Genomic DNA, 20,987 nt, shown 5'->3' on the forward strand with positions numbered 1-20,987 from the left:
GAAAGGTTAGGTTTGTAACATATTACTCCTACGAACAAGCATGACTGGCAGATAGGAATACTGAACACAACTCCAGAGAAATGCATGCTGGAACTTACGTTTATAGCTACGCTTTGGTGATTTGCCCTCAAGGTCAATCGAGTGGTAATTCAGTTCCGTCTCTGTTCTTAAGCCATGTTCGTATTACTTCGAACAGTTTTGATAATGAAAAGCATGCCTCTTAATATAACAGACTTCTTTCGCGTAAGAAATCGAAACTCAGTTGGTCAGAGCAAATAGTCTGTAAGAATTAGGTTGTTAGTTAGTTAGGAGCCCAGTACGAGTAAGGGTTTTTATTACTATTGTTTTTATCTTTTTTATGTGAGGAAAAATCAAATTGTGACATCGCGATATCAAATGTATTTGATTAGGTAGCTTTGTCTTACCTAAACTTTAAACATCAGTAACCGTCGAAATTATTTCACTAACCGATCACTTACTGAACATTTCAAACACGTCAAACCAGTGGCATAACATGAAGGTTAACCTCTTCTCCGCAGTCCTTAGTTATGCGTCCGTACTTTCAAGGGCGGACTAAGGGCCGGGCGACTGCCCGGGGTGCCAGAGAAAGAGGGGCACCAAAACGAGCCTCAAAAAGTAAATTTTACAATGTGCTTTCTACTGACGTTTTTGGTTTATATTCTTGTAAAGTAGTGGCAATTATATGATCTTTTTACATTTCACTATGGAAGAAGAGAGTTTCATAGTACTAAGGGGGCTGTATCGAAAAATTGAGAGATGGCATGTAGAATAAAGAGTGCCGGGAATTAAGTATTGTTTGTTTGTTTGCTTGAGTTTAGCGTTCCACGGTTATGCCTTAATCAATGGGCAAGGGAGATGTGGATACTAATTATAGTGGAATCCGAACCACTTTTATCGTTCAACAGTAATCCACCGGGAATTGGACCCGGTACCACAGAGGGCAGGCGTGCTAGCCACTAGACCAGAGAGGGTGGAGTTGGTATTGTTTATAGCGGGCCATATTCTTTGTGAAGTTTTCCTAGGTAATGGATTTCTTTTTGAAAATGGGTTTAAAACAGGGGCGTCATTTAGGGAGGGCAGGGAGGGGCATTTGCCCCCCCTGAGTTTGAGATGTATATAGATTTTATCATTAGAATAGTAGTAAATCAGTGAAAAACGCGAAATTTTACTTATATCAAGAGGTCTTGCCCCCCCCCCCCAAAGCAAAATCTGAAATGACGCTCCTGGTTTAAACTATTAAAAACACTATGATAAAATGTAAAATATAGGCTACTACTAGGGGAAGGGCGCCAAAAAGTCACTTGGCCCGTGTGAAAATTTGGCCTGCTCCGTCCCGGCGTACTTTCTGTATATTTTTTGGCCTTGCAGCTTGTGCGGTCCCCACGCCACATTGTTGCGGGGGCGCTATTTACGCCTAGCTTTCGAACGTAATTCAATAACTGTTTAAGAAATTCTACCATCAGCGTGGAAACGGGAATATATTTTTCTAATAGTCCCATAGAACTTTCACTCAGAACGCCAGATGCAATTTTTCAGAGTGGGCTCTGGCTCATATTCAGGAATAATAATAATAATAATAATAATAATAATAATAATAATAATAATAATAATAATAATAATAATAATAATAATAATAATAAATATGAATGTCTTTGGAGAGCCGAAATTATGTGACACGAATCATTATAGATAGAGCTTTAAGATGAGTGGTCATAGGGGAGGAAAAACAGGATTTTTCTCTCTCTGACTCTCTAACGTTAAGATTATGTGCTGAAGGTAAGAAGCATCATCATTCTACAATAGGTTGCTTTTACGTAGAATATCTATTACTTGAGCTCTCCTCCTTCGGGCAACTTTGCTTATGTAGTAAATTCAAAACAATTTCAATTTAAGACAAATATTTATAGAGAAAATTAAACATTTAATAGGGAAATCTGTTATCAAAATATCCAAACTTTTTTTTTGTATCGTCATGAGTTTTACACATATGTTACATTTTGATTCTTTCCCAAATAAAAAATAAATAAAATAACCTTAGTGATAAAAATTACAACAGTACTTCCACGGGATTCGAACCGTCTACCTTCGGTATACAAACTCGTTGCTTTATCTAACTGAGCTATTTGCTTTCTTACGTAAGCTGAACCTGTTCTACAGTAAAGACGATTTTTCATTACGATTGGGCTAACAATTCGTCTTTTTCCATATAGTCTAGTAGCTTAGCAGCATAAAAGGGCCGAATTGTGCAAAATGTGATACCAACATACCACTTTCAGGGATGATAGACCTATTAATAAGAAGTAAATCCTGATATAGACCCAAATCGGCGGAGGTCTTGTTTTAGGTATATGACGTCATCAATATGGCCGCCAACGAATTTCGACTTAACTGAGTTTAAAAATGTATAACTCCATTACCATTGAAGGTAGAAACTTCCTTTTACCTTTATTTTGCAGAGAATACATTGCACCTTTATTGTCATTATAAATACTTGCCTTATATTGCCGCCGTTTTTAAATATGGCGTCTCAAACTGGAAAAATGTTTATTTTCAAAACGATTTTCTATGTTTTATAGCAAATAACTTTGAAACTGCTATGATTATGGGAAAATACTTTGATACAATCGTCAAAGGTCATTTTAATAGCTTTCGAACGCGACCAGAATCATTGATGTATCTCAACAAATAACCGAGATAATCAATTTTTTGTAGGACTAAATGTCGAACTTTCGTGAATAATGTTCGAATGTATCCGTAGATGTAGTTATATGGCATTTGTAGTTCCATTGCCCTTTGATAATAGGAACATAGTACCGCTACCAGTATGTTCCTTTTAACGTGGAGAATAGTAAATTACAAGTGTTTATCTTTTGTCCGTGCTGAAAACCCTTTATAATGTCATAAATCCAAGATGGCCGCTGCGGTTTATCTCCGGTGAAAATTTCTCGCCACAGAAAAATAATAGAAACCTGCAACACAAGCCAATCTCTTTCTTTGGATGTGAAAAAATCTTGACATAGCATATGATTGCCTCTCCTTTGTGTCTACAAGCCAGTATATGACGTCATAAATACAGTATGGCGCCATGGCATACATACGGATTATGAAAATTATTTATTTCTCGCATTAGAGAAACGATAGAAACGTACAACAACTACCAATATCTTTTTTATATGTAGAATCAAAAAGTAACATAAGTTATTGTCTTTTCTTTGAGGCGAAAGTATATGACGTCATAAACCCAAGATTGCCTTCGACTCTTAAATATGCATGGAGAAAACTATGCCTTTCTCACCTAAGAAAGGTAATAGAAACGTGCAAAGCAACTATTTTTTTCTCCTTAAGTAAGTTAAATCATGAAGTAACAGAAAGGTGTATCGTGTTTGCGCCCAAAGGTTAGTATTTGTCTTGTTGAAGTGTATGACATCGTTATACAAAGTAACCGCTGTATGTATTTTGAATATTATATTATGTATTAAACTGAAAAACTAACAAAGCTGAAATTATGCATTATTCGAAAATAATATTGAAATATATTCCCTTTAATACTAATTGTCCGAAAGTGAATATTTTTCATGTTATTAAACAAAGAATTATGCGCTATATGAAAGTATAAGGCTTGCACTAGTATTTGCGCTAAATTAATGTTTCAAGGAATATGGGAACTGTGCATTTCGAAAGACATATTTTACATTTAAAATATTTTTAATCAGTCCATTGAGAATGTAATTGTCTGAAAATTATGCTTTTCATATTATTTTACAAAATAGCTCGAGGCAAAAGGCGTCACATTTTCAAACCACCGCCCAGCTTAATTTGATATTTTTGGAGTTTGTATTAAAATGTTTATGAAACAGACTCAATGTATAAATTTAACAGTATATCAGCGAGAGATAAATTTGCAACACAATAAACAGTTATATAATTAAATATGTTAAGAATTTGGAAGAGAAAATATTTGTGAGATAGTATGACTATTAACTTAACATCTGAAACGTACTTCAGAGAACTAGGGGAAGTAATTTTTGTTAATCACATTTCTTATTGAGACAAGATCAACCCACAATAAAATGATCTACTCTATCACACTGTCCATCGCAGGTACACAATAAAGTGCACACTAATCCCAAGTTTTGACACTTGCAAGAATGTTGACAAAGAGTCTTGCAACTACAGCGAATAAGTTCTCTACAGTGCGCAGAAACTTCTGGAAGTAAGGACCACAGAGGATAATAACCACGATCCACCTTCTTCCAACCCCTTTACAAATTTCGGGTATTATGGGCACTTTCTGGAGAGCTTGAGACCAGTAATACCCGGCCTGTAGGGCAGCTCGCAGACAGTGTTGAAATAAGGCTGTCTATGTAGGTGCGATCCCTTCGTAAGAACAATTCTTTTTCGTCATTAATCTTTGTCGACAGTCTTTAACATTTAGTAAAGAACTAGAGCGATCGTACAGGAGTACGGTGAAGCGTTGAAGAGCTGCAAAGTCCTGAGCTGAAATTTCAGCAGGAGTAACTGAAAGTTTGATAAATATATCCGTTATTTGAGGGAATTCTTGCCACACCTGCCAAGCTGTCTTCTTGCCATGACCACCAAAAGCGGACATTGTGTCACACCCTGCAAATGCGTACCAAAAGAGCAGGGCTTTTGAGTGAGACTTTCCTAGGCTTGTTGCAATTGCGTGGACAGGAATATATCTCTTATTTTTACCACTCCCATATTCAATCCACAAGTGTGATACATTGAGCTCAAAGAATAAAGCAACGGCAATAACAACATCAGAAGCTACAGTTTTAATTGAGATATTCTTATGTCCGTGGTTGCTGGCATGCCATGCATGCAAGAACATGCGTGTGTCTGCTTCTTCTTATTTGCAGGGCATAAGGCTTATCACGTGCATATTAGAGTTTGCTGATTGCGGTATCATCACATGCATACACAATCTCTCTTACCACCAGAATCACTTATGTTCTGTGAGTTTTTACACAGAAGTCGAAATAAATCAGTTTTGTTTTCAGAATTATTCAAAAACAATGCCCATTTTTTGGGAGTCAGTGTGGAGTCTTTCACAAGTATTCTTGGTCCTTTTCCTCGTTGGTCTCGTTCTTCTTTTTTCAGACTGTCGGGATCATAATTGTCAAAGACTATGTCTATTCTGACGACATCATTCGCAAACTTTTCTAAAAATGGTTGAAATGTGTTAGTGTAATACATAGAAAACGCCTGTCCAGGAATAGGCTTCAGCATGTGAGCCAATACTGCTTCATCAAATATAACACACGATACACTAGGTACATCGTATTGTGATTTTCCAAGTGGTTCTAAGCAAGAAATAATATCTGATTTTGCTCCCTTGCGCAATTCACCATTTGAACAGAGTGACGGAGGGTACGAAAGGTTTTCGTGAGCAAAGAAATCTTTGATGTTTCCACCTCGACTTTGACAAGCTATGTATAAGCGAGAAAACAGGTTACAGTAACTCTTTAAAATTGACTCCTTGAGTCCTTTCTTCGTTCCTTCTTTTTGCGATGTGTGAAAAAGCGAAAGTTTATTTCTTTTAATCGGTTCTCTTAAAGGCGTCTGGCATTCGATGAGCCGTTTCCGAACAAATGTTTGTCCTGTTGCTTTCCCAATTCTTCTGCTTTGAAGACAGACTCAGCTGCTTTCTCATCCATAACAGCATATGTGGCGACGCATATTAGGGCACCATTTTCTTGAGCAAATGTATTTCTGTCATCATCTTCACATGCATTTATTAAAGCTTTCACATGTTTTTTGAACCTAGAGGAAAAAGCGCCTGTATCTTCATGGTGACTGTGACAATCTGAATCGTCACTTATTTCTGCCTCTTTCTCAAGCTCGGTTAGTAATCCTGCAATCACTGGACCCGAAACCATCCAACACAGAAGAGCACATTCATTATCAAATAGACCAATGGCACCTCCTTCACATTTTAGATCCTTATTACATTGTTCATGTAACTGGTCGTGGGACATGTACGAATATTTACTGTTAGTCTTTCTTTCCACAAAATTACCTTTCTGAAATTCATCATATACTTGTGGGTTTCGTACATTCAATTCTCCCAAAGACTTTACGAATACTGACATCCAACGGGCATAATTCATATGATCCAGGGCGAACATCCAGGGACAAATCTGATTCAATGCACTACAATAGGAGGAGAATTTCACCGATCGAATAAAATAGATTGTCCAGCAAATAAAAAAAAGAAATTATTCAAGGTTCATGGCAGTGTACCAAAATTTGAATTTTGTCGAGAAAAATAAATCATATAATATTATGCATTACACATATTTAAGAGTCGACGGCAATCTTGGGTTTATGACGTCATATACTCGCCTTTCGCCTGAAAGAAAAGACAAAACTTATGTCTTTATGATTCTACATATGAAAAAAAGATATTGATGGTTGTTGCACGTTTCTATCGTTTCTCTAATGCGAGAAATAAATAATTTTCATAATCTATATGTTAGCCATAGCGCCATACTGTGTTTATGACGTCATATACTGGCTTGTAGTCACAAAGGAGAGTCAATCACATGTTATGTCAAGCTTTTTTCACATCCAAAGAAAGAGATTGGCTTTTGTTGCATGTTTCTATTATTTTTCTGTGGCGAGAAATTTTCACTTCTCGTACCGGAGATAAACCGCGACGGCCATCTTGGATTTATGACATTATAAAGGGTTTTCAGCACGGACAAAAGATAAACACTTGTGATTTACTATTCTCCACGTTAAAAGGAACATACTGGTAGCGGTACTATGTTCCTATTATCAAAGGGCCAATGGAACTACAAATGCCATATAACTACATCTACGGATACACGAAAGTTCGACATTTAGTCCTACAAAAAATTGATTTTCTCGGTTATTTGTTGAGATGCATCAATGGTTCTGGTCGCGTTCGAAAGCTATTGAAATGACCTTTTACGATTATATCAAAGTATTTTCCCATAATCATAGCAGTTTCAAAGTTATTTGCTATAAAACATAGAAAATCGTTTTGAAAATAAACATTTTTCCAGTTTGAGACGCCATATTTAAAAATGGCGGCAATATAAGGCACGTATTTATAATGACAATAAAGGTACAATGTATTCTCTGCAAAATAAAGGTAAAAGGGAGTTTCTACCTTCAATGGTAATGGAGTTATACATTTTTAAACTCAGTTAAGTCGAAATTCGTTGGCGGCCATATTGATGACGTCATATACCTAAAACAAGACCCCCGCAGATTTGGGTCTATATCAGGATTTACTTCTTATTAATAGGTCTATCATCCCTGAAAGTGGTATGTTGGTATCACATTTTGCATGATCGAGTCGCTAAGCTACTAGACTAATAGGTAATTTCCACTATTTGCACTATCTATACGTTAATACTTAGCATAGATTCATATATTTGGAGTTCGCTGATAATGCATATAATAAGACATACTAGAAATATTTCGTTAAAATTTTCGTTTGTAGATTTAATCCACGCTTCTCTCAATGACATAGATGTCGCTGCTTCGTGTTGAACTGCAGAATTCCCTCGCGTTCTTGAAAATTTCCCACTTTAGCAGAGTTGGTAATTCTCGAGATTTCTGTCGATTTAATGTTTTTTGCTTCTAATTTCTTTATTTTAAGCTAATATCTAACACAAATATTAAAAACGGGTTTGTTATTAACCTGTCCTGCTGGGGAAACCTTTCGAAATTTCGAACATATAAAGAAAACGGAGATATTTTCAAAAAACTTCAAAATAAAGAGACGCGTCATTTATTTTGCTCATAGTAGTACAGATTTTACATTTAATTTAATATATTGCATAAAATCTTACACATCCACAAAATAATTAATAATCTTATACAATAAAATATTTTGAGCATACAATCTACGAGTAATTAGCATAGGAACAGAAAATTCTAACAAAGCAGAATAAGACACTCTATTTAGTTTAGCTGATCTGTTGTACTTTTTAAAATACAAGTAACAAAGAAATTTATATTGAACACGTTCTAAGTCATCAATGTGAGTTTGAAAATAAGGGCTCCAAATTTCACAAGCATATTCAAGTTTACTCCGTAAAAATGTGTAGTACAAAGTTGTGATTGCAGAAACGTCAGTCATAGATTTTGTTGCTCTATACTAGACTATAGATAGATAAATACTATAGATAAATACTAGACGTTTATATGATTCAGAAACTAAACATTTCAAATGTAAATTAAATGACAGTTTAGTCAAATATAATGCCCAAAAACATTATGCAGGAACATACACACACACACACACACACACACACACACACACACACACACACACATATATATATATATATATATATATATATATATATATATAAAGTTAAAGGTTAATAGAGAATATCACTTGAATGTAACGAACGTACTTTCGGATTGAAATTTTAATAACAAAGCCAGTGTTCCTCTGGTTCAGTAAACTTTAACCTTGCTGTTATTTTTTTCTCAAAAGTTTCAGTTCTATCATTAATTGCATGTTAGTAACATAATGAGAGCTAATTAAAGATTTTGCTCCATTTCTCTTACAAAAGATAGAGTGAAACGAGCGTCATTCTGAAGATAAGCTTTTGTATTCTGTGCCACCGAAGCTACAAGTGTATATCAACATCCCTTTCTAGTCTTCTTCTTCCTCTTTTTCTTTTTCAATTGGCCTCGTCATTTGTCTATATGAAGTAGAAAAATGAGTTCTTGTAGTGTTATCTGCAAAGAAAGAGTGAAGCTTGTTTCCGTAGCCGTCAACAACAGAAGTTTCGGCTCGTTAGGAAAAAAAGTGACACGTACTAAGACTGAGATAGTATGTTTTCAACCACGCGACCCTTCTCTGTCAAAAAAGAGAAATTAGCGGCGAGTCCTGGGGGATTTCACTGTTGTTTATAACCTTCACGACCGCCTCCAAATCCATGAGGGAACCGTTGAGTGAGGATTGTGGCTAGCTTGTGATGTGAACTATATTTTAGTTCTGGAAAGGGTTGAGCTTCCACAGCAGGTTCTAGTAAGCTAGTCCAATAAGAAACCAAAGAAGTGACACGAATATGGTAGTTACTTAATATGTCAAAATACAACCCTTAAAGCCCTCAAATAGCAATATACAGTCTCCGAAATAAGAAAATAGCATATTTTAACTAAGTTTGCATACAAAATATCACAATTACTCTTAATTTTTTTTTTTTTTTTAATCTGAAGTTTTTAAATGGAATAATACTAAATGCCATCATAAACATTAGAGTTGTCTACGAGACAAGAGTTCAAGCTGTCTTGTCTCGAAAACGCATCATCTTCCCCGCTGGTCCAGGTGCACGGGGTCTCAGGTTCCATTTCCGGTGGAAGAGTCGAAATTTTGAATGCATTACGGTGATTCGGACTTTCACCTTAAATTTTAGGTTCACGTCTCATACAGTCTCGATGCTGGAAAGTGATGTTAAAACTCCAACCAACCAATCGAGAAAATGACGTGAAAGTAGTCTCGTGTCGGAAAGATTATTTGTTTCTATTAGAATGGCTCTGTCTCGGTCTGGTCTTGTGGGCTACCCTAGTAAACATAATGGCGTCCCTTATAGATCATTTGCAACCAAATAAATTAGGATTTTTTTTTAATGTTTCACACCGATTCTAAGGCTGTCACCATCCTAGAAGCAGTCCTGGAACGCCTGAATATGGCGGAGTTTCCTCGTCATGTTACCCTGGAGGTCTGAATGGTATCAAATTGTTTCTTATTTAAGATGAATTTCAGTGTAGGGAATAGGAAAAAGTCACACGGAGCAAGATCCGGCGACTAATCTATGCAAAGTCCGGCGAGTAGTAGTAAAAAGTCTGACACTATTCGTGAAGTGTGATATGGAGCATTGTCATGTTGCAAACGCTACTGCCTAGATGCCCATTCGTCCACCCGTTTACAATGAACGTAATAACGAAACCATTTTGACATATCTGTGTAGACCGACCTACACACTAAAAGTTTAGACACGTAGAACAAATTTGTGATGTACAATCCCGAACGTGACAAATAAAAAAAATATAATAAGTATTCCCTTTACATGGGATCAGACTTATACGTGACCTCGTATAGTCTTATTGGGTCTCAGGAATCTAAGTCATTCAGTGCCGGATCTAGGTTTGATGAGGCCCTAAGTTATTCAAGATAATGGGACCCGTTTTATCCCCAGCCAGAACGTGGGCAAATGAGCAAACTAGTGATATTTTAGGGAGCAGGCAAGCACGAGAGGCCCCATCACTTACATCGTAGAGCCTATCAGGGGCATAAATAAGGGCCCCGCAGACCCCACATTCCGGGGGCCCCAAGCCATCACGAGGCCTCCAAATCGTGAAGTAGGACATAGAGAAGGGGCCCCACTCCACGTTATCTGCGAGGTGGCACCCAAGCCCTTAGTTACGCCACTGGAGCCTATACAACACAAAACACTGCTGTAGATTTTATTCTGTATTTTGCTTTAACGTATATCTTGGAAATGTACATCCAGTTCTTTTCTTTAAATTCCCAGTCAGTGCAAGAAAGTGGGCCCCCTAAGCCATAGCTTGTTTAACTTATACTTAAATCCGGCACTGCAGTGTCTAGCTCGGCACTGCTGGTCACTCACATTGGAATGTCATACCCTTGGTTTTAGGGTTGTACACATTAACCATTATCATTCTCTGTGATGAAAATGGGCAGGAATGTCGAATCGTTGGCAGCGTTTCCTCAATTCCCTACTGTTAGTAACACGAGAGTCCTCGACACAAATTTCGTGGATACATGCTGTATCCCCAGGAATTCGTGTAAGATTTTGTGACATGAGCTGATGGAAATGTTGCTTTCTCCAAATCCACGGACAATCACTTGTCCATCGGACTTCACAAGTGCATTGAAGTGGATAACTTGTATCCTCATTCCAACTCTCAGATGGGTGACCAGGACAGGGATCATCCTACACGGATATTCTCCCAGCTTCGTAACGTGCAAACACTCCTTGCGCGACTTATTGATGCATCACAGAATGCTAAATGCACCATTTTGTATGTAGTCTAGTAGCTTAGCAGCATAAAAGGGCCGAATTGTGCAAAATGTGATACCAACATACCACTTTCAGGGATGATAGACCTATTAATAAGAAGTAAATCCTGATATAGACCCAAATCGGCGGAGGTCTTGTTTTAGGTATATGACGTCATCAATATGGCCGCCAACGAATTTCGACTTAACTGAGTTTAAAAATGTATAACTCCATTACCATTGAAGGTAGAAACTTCCTTTTACCTTTATTTTGCAGAGAATACATTGCACCTTTATTGTCATTATAAATACTTGCCTTATATTGCCGCCGTTTTTAAATATGGCGTCTCAAACTGGAAAAATGTTTATTTTCAAAACGATTTTCTATGTTTTATAGCAAATAACTTTGAAACTGCTATGATTATGGGAAAATACTTTGATACAATCGTCAAAGGTCATTTTAATAGCTTTCGAACGCGACCAGAATCATTGATGTATCTCAACAAATAACCGAGATAATCAATTTTTTGTAGGACTAAATGTCGAACTTTCGTGAATAATGTTCGAATGTATCCGTAGATGTAGTTATATGGCATTTGTAGTTCCATTGCCCTTTGATAATAGGAACATAGTACCGCTACCAGTATGTTCCTTTTAACGTGGAGAATAGTAAATTACAAGTGTTTATCTTTTGTCCGTGCTGAAAACCCTTTATAATGTCATAAATCCAAGATGGCCGCTGCGGTTTATCTCCGGTGAAAATTTCTCGCCACAGAAAAATAATAGAAACCTGCAACACAAGCCAATCTCTTTCTTTGGATGTGAAAAAATCTTGACATAGCATATGATTGCCTCTCCTTTGTGTCTACAAGCCAGTATATGACGTCATAAATACAGTATGGCGCCATGGCATACATACGGATTATGAAAATTATTTATTTCTCGCATTAGAGAAACGATAGAAACGTACAACAACTACCAATATCTTTTTTATATGTAGAATCAAAAAGTAACATAAGTTATTGTCTTTTCTTTGAGGCGAAAGTATATGACGTCATAAACCCAAGATTGCCTTCGACTCTTAAATATGCATGGAGAAAACTATGCCTTTCTCACCTAAGAAAGGTAATAGAAACGTGCAAAGCAACTATTTTTTTCTCCTTAAGTAAGTTAAATCATGAAGTAACAGAAAGGTGTATCGTGTTTGCGCCCAAAGGTTAGTATTTGTCTTGTTGAAGTGTATGACATCGTTATACAAAGTAACCGCTGTATGTATTTTGAATATTATATTATGTATTAAACTGAAAAACTAACAAAGCTGAAATTATGCATTATTCGAAAATAATATTGAAATATATTCCCTTTAATACTAATTGTCCGAAAGTGAATATTTTTCATGTTATTAAACAAAGAATTATGCGCTATATGAAAGTATAAGGCTTGCACTAGTATTTGCGCTAAATTAATGTTTCAAGGAATATGGGAACTGTGCATTTCGAAAGACATATTTTACATTTAAAATATTTTTAATCAGTCCATTGAGAATGTAATTGTCTGAAAATTATGCTTTTCATATTATTTTACAAAATAGCTCGAGGCAAAAGGCGTCACATTTTCAAACCACCGCCCAGCTTAATTTGATATTTTTGGAGTTTGTATTAAAATGTTTATGAAACAGACTCAATGTATAAATTTAACAGTATATCAGCGAGAGATAAATTTGCAACACAATAAACAGTTATATAATTAAATATGTTAAGAATTTGGAAGAGAAAATATTTGTGAGATAGTATGACTATTAACTTAACATCTGAAACGTACTTCAGAGAACTAGGGGAAGTAATTTTTGTTAATCACATTTCTTATTGAGACAAGATCAACCCACAATAAAATGATCTACTCTATCACACTGTCCATCGCAGGTACACAATAAAGTGCACACTAATCCCAAGTTTTGACACTTGCAAGAATGTTGACAAAGAGTCTTGCAACTACAGCGAATAAGTTCTCTACAGTGCGCAGAAACTTCTGGAAGTAAGGACCACAGAGGATAATAACCACGATCCACCTTCTTCCAACCCCTTTACAAATTTCGGGTATTATGGGCACTTTCTGGAGAGCTTGAGACCAGTAATACCCGGCCTGTAGGGCAGCTCGCAGACAGTGTTGAAATAAGGCTGTCTATGTAGGTGCGATCCCTTCGTAAGAACAATTCTTTTTCGTCATTAATCTTTGTCGACAGTCTTTAACATTTAGTAAAGAACTAGAGCGATCGTACAGGAGTACGGTGAAGCGTTGAAGAGCTGCAAAGTCCTGAGCTGAAATTTCAGCAGGAGTAACTGAAAGTTTGATAAATATATCCGTTATTTGAGGGAATTCTTGCCACACCTGCCAAGCTGTCTTCTTGCCATGACCACCAAAAGCGGACATTGTGTCACACCCTGCAAATGCGTACCAAAAGAGCAGGGCTTTTGAGTGAGACTTTCCTAGGCTTGTTGCAATTGCGTGGACAGGAATATATCTCTTATTTTTACCACTCCCATATTCAATCCACAAGTGTGATACATTGAGCTCAAAGAATAAAGCAACGGCAATAACAACATCAGAAGCTACAGTTTTAATTGAGATATTCTTATGTCCGTGGTTGCTGGCATGCCATGCATGCAAGAACATGCGTGTGTCTGCTTCTTCTTATTTGCAGGGCATAAGGCTTATCACGTGCATATTAGAGTTTGCTGATTGCGGTATCATCACATGCATACACAATCTCTCTTACCACCAGAATCACTTATGTTCTGTGAGTTTTTACACAGAAGTCGAAATAAATCAGTTTTGTTTTCAGAATTATTCAAAAACAATGCCCATTTTTTGGGAGTCAGTGTGGAGTCTTTCACAAGTATTCTTGGTCCTTTTCCTCGTTGGTCTCGTTCTTCTTTTTTCAGACTGTCGGGATCATAATTGTCAAAGACTATGTCTATTCTGACGACATCATTCGCAAACTTTTCTAAAAATGGTTGAAATGTGTTAGTGTAATACATAGAAAACGCCTGTCCAGGAATAGGCTTCAGCATGTGAGCCAATACTGCTTCATCAAATATAACACACGATACACTAGGTACATCGTATTGTGATTTTCCAAGTGGTTCTAAGCAAGAAATAATATCTGATTTTGCTCCCTTGCGCAATTCACCATTTGAACAGAGTGACGGAGGGTACGAAAGGTTTTCGTGAGCAAAGAAATCTTTGATGTTTCCACCTCGACTTTGACAAGCTATGTATAAGCGAGAAAACAGGTTACAGTAACTCTTTAAAATTGACTCCTTGAGTCCTTTCTTCGTTCCTTCTTTTTGCGATGTGTGAAAAAGCGAAAGTTTATTTCTTTTAATCGGTTCTCTTAAAGGCGTCTGGCATTCGATGAGCCGTTTCCGAACAAATGTTTGTCCTGTTGCTTTCCCAATTCTTCTGCTTTGAAGACAGACTCAGCTGCTTTCTCATCCATAACAGCATATGTGGCGACGCATATTAGGGCACCATTTTCTTGAGCAAATGTATTTCTGTCATCATCTTCACATGCATTTATTAAAGCTTTCACATGTTTTTTGAACCTAGAGGAAAAAGCGCCTGTATCTTCATGGTGACTGTGACAATCTGAATCGTCACTTATTTCTGCCTCTTTCTCAAGCTCGGTTAGTAATCCTGCAATCACTGGACCCGAAACCATCCAACACAGAAGAGCACATTCATTATCAAATAGACCAATGGCACCTCCTTCACATTTTAGATCCTTATTACATTGTTCATGTAACTGGTCGTGGGACATGTACGAATATTTACTGTTAGTCTTTCTTTCCACAAAATTACCTTTCTGAAATTCATCATATACTTGTGGGTTTCGTACATTCAATTCTCCCAAAGACTTTACGAATACTGACATCCAACGGGCATAATTCATATGATCCAGGGCGAACATCCAGGGACAAATCTGATTCAATGCACTACAATAGGAGGAGAATTTCACCGATCGAATAAAATAGATTGTCCAGCAAATAAAAAAAAGAAATTATTCAAGGTTCATGGCAGTGTACCAAAATTTGAATTTTGTCGAGAAAAATAAATCATATAATATTATGCATTACACATATTTAAGAGTCGACGGCAATCTTGGGTTTATGACGTCATATACTCGCCTTTCGCCTGAAAGAAAAGACAAAACTTATGTCTTTATGATTCTACATATGAAAAAAAGATATTGATGGTTGTTGCACGTTTCTATCGTTTCTCTAATGCGAGAAATAAATAATTTTCATAATCTATATGTTAGCCATAGCGCCATACTGTGTTTATGACGTCATATACTGGCTTGTAGTCACAAAGGAGAGTCAATCACATGTTATGTCAAGCTTTTTTCACATCCAAAGAAAGAGATTGGCTTTTGTTGCATGTTTCTATTATTTTTCTGTGGCGAGAAATTTTCACTTCTCGTACCGGAGATAAACCGCGACGGCCATCTTGGATTTATGACATTATAAAGGGTTTTCAGCACGGACAAAAGATAAACACTTGTGATTTACTATTCTCCACGTTAAAAGGAACATACTGGTAGCGGTACTATGTTCCTATTATCAAAGGGCCAATGGAACTACAAATGCCATATAACTACATCTACGGATACACGAAAGTTCGACATTTAGTCCTACAAAAAATTGATTTTCTCGGTTATTTGTTGAGATGCATCAATGGTTCTGGTCGCGTTCGAAAGCTATTGAAATGACCTTTTACGATTATATCAAAGTATTTTCCCATAATCATAGCAGTTTCAAAGTTATTTGCTATAAAACATAGAAAATCGTTTTGAAAATAAACATTTTTCCAGTTTGAGACGCCATATTTAAAAATGGCGGCAATATAAGGCACGTATTTATAATGACAATAAAGGTACAATGTATTCTCTGCAAAATAAAGGTAAAAGGGAGTTTCTACCTTCAATGGTAATGGAGTTATACATTTTTAAACTCAGTTAAGTCGAAATTCGTTGGCGGCCATATTGATGACGTCATATACCTAAAACAAGACCCCCGCAGATTTGGGTCTATATCAGGATTTACTTCTTATTAATAGGTCTATCATCCCTGAAAGTGGTATGTTGGTATCGCATTTTGCATGATCGAGTCGCTAAGCTACTAGACTAATGCCTCTGTAGCCGTTTCTCTAACATGTAAGTTTAAAACAAAATTCAAGAACAAATTCGTTCTTTTAGTCGACAACTCATTTCACAACCGAGACAGATCACACAACATACTACATAAAATCATTTGGGAGATAACGCTGTGACAGAGATGTCACATATACCTGCGGTGAGGATTCCAAGTTGCAATTAACACTTTATGAGACAATAAACGATCTGGGAATTAAATGAATGGCCCTTGTGTATGACACATTGTTATCATCCAGAGAAAAAAAAGATAAAATAGTAGTAAGTGGAGTGAGTGTTTAATTACTTACCTTGAGCAATGATGTTCTTTCTGTAGCTGTGGATTCGTTGTTGTGTTTAACTTCCAGTCGTGGATCTCGAACCAATAGCTTGTCGTTGTGTGCCAAAATGTCCCGCTCAGAATCTATAGGAAAGCAAACTGTATTATTGCACTCAAAGAAAAACAAAATAAATCTTTTTAGTGATATACAACTTAGAATATGGATCTTTGTAAACGAAATTGTACAATTACATGTTTTAGATTAAATAAAAACATCATATATCTATTATATTATAGATGTAGAGCTACCAGTATTTGATCAAACTGGACATCAACAATTTCTAAATATTTCTTTAATCTTATTACCAAACATGCCAACTTTGTACAGTTTAAACGATATTTGCACCATAGACCGTGTGCCTGTAGAGCACATGATGATCTTAGTCTGAAGGTCTCAGTACAATAGCCATTCTGAAAGGCAGGCTGATAGTAGTTGCTATAAAGAATGAAGTAGTTCAAAGGTCTTCGAACACCATGGCAAGCATAGTTGAGTAAGTCGAGTTAACTGTATGTGCACCACAGTATGTATCTGCAATGATAGGACAAAGCCAATGAATGCCTTTTGAGCAATTACGTTACTTCCTGAGTGGTCATTTAATGTACGGCTCCGAGAGGCTGGGCGATCGTCCTGTACAATTGACGCTCGCGTATATCGTGATGTGTTAGTGATCCATCGGTGGTAGCAGAGAGTTTCCACAAAAGATGTGTCCCCAGAACTTCTGCACCAGAAGTGCCTAGAGAAGAATTGTTCGAGCTGCAGTATCTGATGGGACGGTGATCTCTAGTGCAACCAGGTGCACTGTGTCTTCTTCTCTATAAGCAGGTCTACGTTCCTGTGTTTCTTTTGCACGGTAATCTTTGACACATTTTCATCACCAAAAATGTCTTCAGTTGTCGGAAGAGACTACAGTGGAGAGAAGAATTAAGGGATGTGCTATTCAGCGATGAGATTTGTTTGTCTTGAACACAGTCACGGTCAAATGCACATTCATAGACATGCAGGTGAGCTGTAAAATCTAGTGTGTTCCCATTTGATATAAGGGATCATGCTCACCTCTGGTATTCATTCAACCAGATGTATTGAATTAAGGGATTATGACTAGCACGTTGTACATTCGTGACGTCGTCAATCCTGCCCTCCGAGACTTTACTTCTAGACTCTTTGCAGAACTCCATCTTTCAGCAGGGGAATGCGCTTCCTCATACAATTTTTCAAATTATATCATCAGAGCAAACCAATGTGCCTTAAGGTTGCTCTATCCTTTTTCACTGACCTCCCATATAGGCCTTCAACCCTGACCTGGTAGGTCTTCTGAGCATGTTTGGGACATTGTAACAAACCCTTAGTTGAGCTCTGGCAACGTCCATTGCCAGCTACGCTAAAATCTACAGCAAACGGGAAATATCTAAGACAAAATATAATAACTGTATGACCATCTACATGCCTGAATGGGAGCTTGTATGGTTGCTGAACCTGGTTAGTAGCCGCTATTTACTCACTTGAAATAAACATAGGCTCTATAACATTTAAGAAAATAATAAGCTTCTGTGTGGAATTTTAGTTTTACAGAGATTGTTTTCGATGTATAGCAATGGAAGTAAACATACCTTATCTTATGAAATGCCATGCCACCACCATCGACGATCGATGTTCTATGTGGTGGCCGTGAGTTAGGACTACCACTCTGCAGTGAAGTTTCTATTGAAGTAACCTGATGCAAAGTATAGTCAAGTGGCAGGTCTTGCAGAGATTGCCCATGGTACCAGATTGACTTGTCGAAAGCAATTTTTCAACAACCTAAAGGCACAGTAATCAACTGTCGAGGCATCAGGTGACTTCACTGGGGTGGCACTGCATAGGATGACATGTATTCCCGTTGCGTACTCCATATCCACCAAAATTTGACGGAAGATAGCAGTTGTATGACCTGACGCCTTGTTCTGATAGTGCCTTATGAGAATTTCTTACATAGAGAATTGGAACTTGTATGCGAAACAGTGGGGTCCAGACAATGGGCTGATACTAAACCGAATTGACTTTGACATCTTTAGCTACGCGGTGGGTGATTAACTTGGCATTGTAACCGAATCCTGTAATGACTATGAAATTTTGGAGAAACTTTCCTCCGCTTCGAAATATTTTTCTTCCCATGGGGTGGTAATATATTGCCTGGACTTCGTTGCAGTGGACCATGAAATTCTATCTTTTACAGGTAAAGTAATGTTCATACACCATGTGACTATCCGTGATACTTCAGCAATATGCTGCCGCAACAATTTATGAATTATCGCTTGTTAAGAACTTTTAATGCTTATGAATTTTTACGCCACTAGTTTAGATTTTAATCCCAGTTAATAATGTTCACCATTTCACTGAGGTTCACAGTTTCCCTGCAAAGGCTATTGTGTTGCTGAATTCGGATCAGCGATGAGAGTCTTCACTTTCTGAGTCATCTCTTGGGTACAGTTTAGGTGGTCGGACCGTGGACTCCCCATGTTTCTTAATCTCCAGAAGAGTCCCAGTTCACGTCACGTTTTTGATTCAGCACACAGGAAATGCTTATATCGGAAATCTCGGATATTCTGATACAACTGCTCAATTACCCCCTATACTGTTCTATTATAGGCGTGTGCAAATTTATTTTCGGGAAGGACTCGAATTGTACAGTACAAACATACAGATACTTATCAATTTATGAAAATACGCCAGATGCCTGGACTAGCAATGGTCAGGTGGCGACCACAGCGCCGAGATGTTGGCGATGGTGTGCTATGGAAGTCGTACTACGTGAGGAGCAGTAGAACTGCAGTATGTAGTAAGTTGAGCAGATGGTGATTCACAAAACTCACGGCAAAGAGGGACAATGGTCGGAATAAAACCTTCAGTGGCATTAAAGCAGATTGTCACTCAAAGCCGTCGTGCGACTGTCGTGCAAGTGACGGACGAATTCAAGCAACACCTCCTGCAGCCTATGTCATATTCACAATCAGTTGCGAGTTACATGATATGAACATATAGAGTCGGATTTCATGGGTGAAACAGTTGGTAAGAAACCATAACTTTTTATTCTTTTTAGAAGAAAATGTTGATTTTCTAAAAGTTTCGGGAGGGGCTGCAGACCATCAGCCCAACTTTACATACGCCATTGTTATCCGAAAATTTGAGTACTTTTTATCGGAAAGTGCTAAAATTTACCCTTCCCAGTATGGTGGTATTCGCGTGCCTTTACGCACTAGACACTTGAGCACATTGCACGACATTTCCAAAGCTCTCTCACTGCTGCGGTTCGGTTCGTTTTCGTTCATTTCTTTGAAGAACTACAGGCACACGTCAAATTCATTGCGATAGGTCGGAAACAATCTCTCTTTTGTAATATATAGCTAGTACATAAAAAGAAGGTTACCTTCCATATTAACTTTAATCCACAAAACAGGATTTTCCCAAGGCACTTTTACTCTGCAGACCAATGTGACTGAATCTCCTACTGTTACCTCTCGCCTTTCCTCATCTACCCACAAGAGGTCGTCTTCTTCTGACGTAGTCACTGCAACAAAACATTAAAATGCGTTTTAGAACTATAGATGAATGTTTTATCAGGAATTTATATCATTATTAATGCTTATATAATTAAACTCACCTTTCTGGTGATATGATTCATGAACGGTTATGGCAGCGTTTCCCAACTTTTTTCAACTTGCGGCACACTACGGATGTTACTTGGATTCTCGCGGCACACTTATAGATATTATTATTTGTAAATATAAAACACAGTGGTACTTTTTCTGTGATTATTGATCTCGTTCTCACAAAGAAGAAAACTCGATCACTGTTTTTTCCCCCGTAGTAAATCATTATGCTTATTTTTCATTCTAATTTAAAAATAGAAAATAATTGCAATGAAATATTGGACTCAAGTTTTTAAAACCTGTATCCAACCTTTTACTAAGAAGGAAGATCACTAAATAACGAACGAACAAACAAATCTCTTTTACTTTTAAAACACAAATGTAGGTAATTTTTTTGAAAGGATTGAATGATATTTTAAATTTTCAAGTTACGAAATAGTCTGCACCAATAAAGAAGCAATAATGTTCATAACAATGATAACAAATACTTTTTTTCAGCACTAGAAATGTACAGAACAGTAAGCAGGTATGAAACTTAAAATTGTAGATTCAGAGTAGATGTTCATAGTAATGTGAAATACAAATATACATTTTCCCCTACGTTTGACAATTTGATTGCTATAAAATTAACAATTTTGTTTCGATTCCTCGCGGCACACCAGCGCCCCATTCACGGCACAGCGGTTGGGAAACGCTGGGTTATGGCCTCACCAAAGTGATAAATTGACTATATGACTTTTTGGCAACCTGTGCACAGAACAATGAGTTAAATT

At 37.2% G+C, this 20,987-nt stretch overlaps 1 protein-coding gene across 1 annotated transcript in view; it reads right to left on the bottom strand.

Annotated features, from left to right (window-relative positions):
- LOC145666860 (uncharacterized) overlaps positions 1-20,987 on the bottom strand; it is a 185,336-nt gene that overhangs the window by 22,894 nt on the left and 141,455 nt on the right. The window contains exons 2-3 of the mRNA XM_081734441.1: positions 19,992-20,132; positions 16,559-16,671 (exon numbers count right to left, since the gene is read on the bottom strand). Coding sequence (XP_081590567.1) covers positions 16,559-16,671; positions 19,992-20,132 — 254 coding nt within the window. The remainder of the gene's footprint in view (positions 1-16,558; positions 16,672-19,991; positions 20,133-20,987) is intronic.

The sequence above is a fragment of the Thermobia domestica genome, chromosome 12, assembly GCF_964235325.1.
Source record: "Thermobia domestica chromosome 12, izTheDome1.hap1.1, whole genome shotgun sequence".
Lineage (NCBI taxonomy): Eukaryota > Metazoa > Arthropoda > Insecta > Zygentoma > Lepismatidae > Thermobia > Thermobia domestica.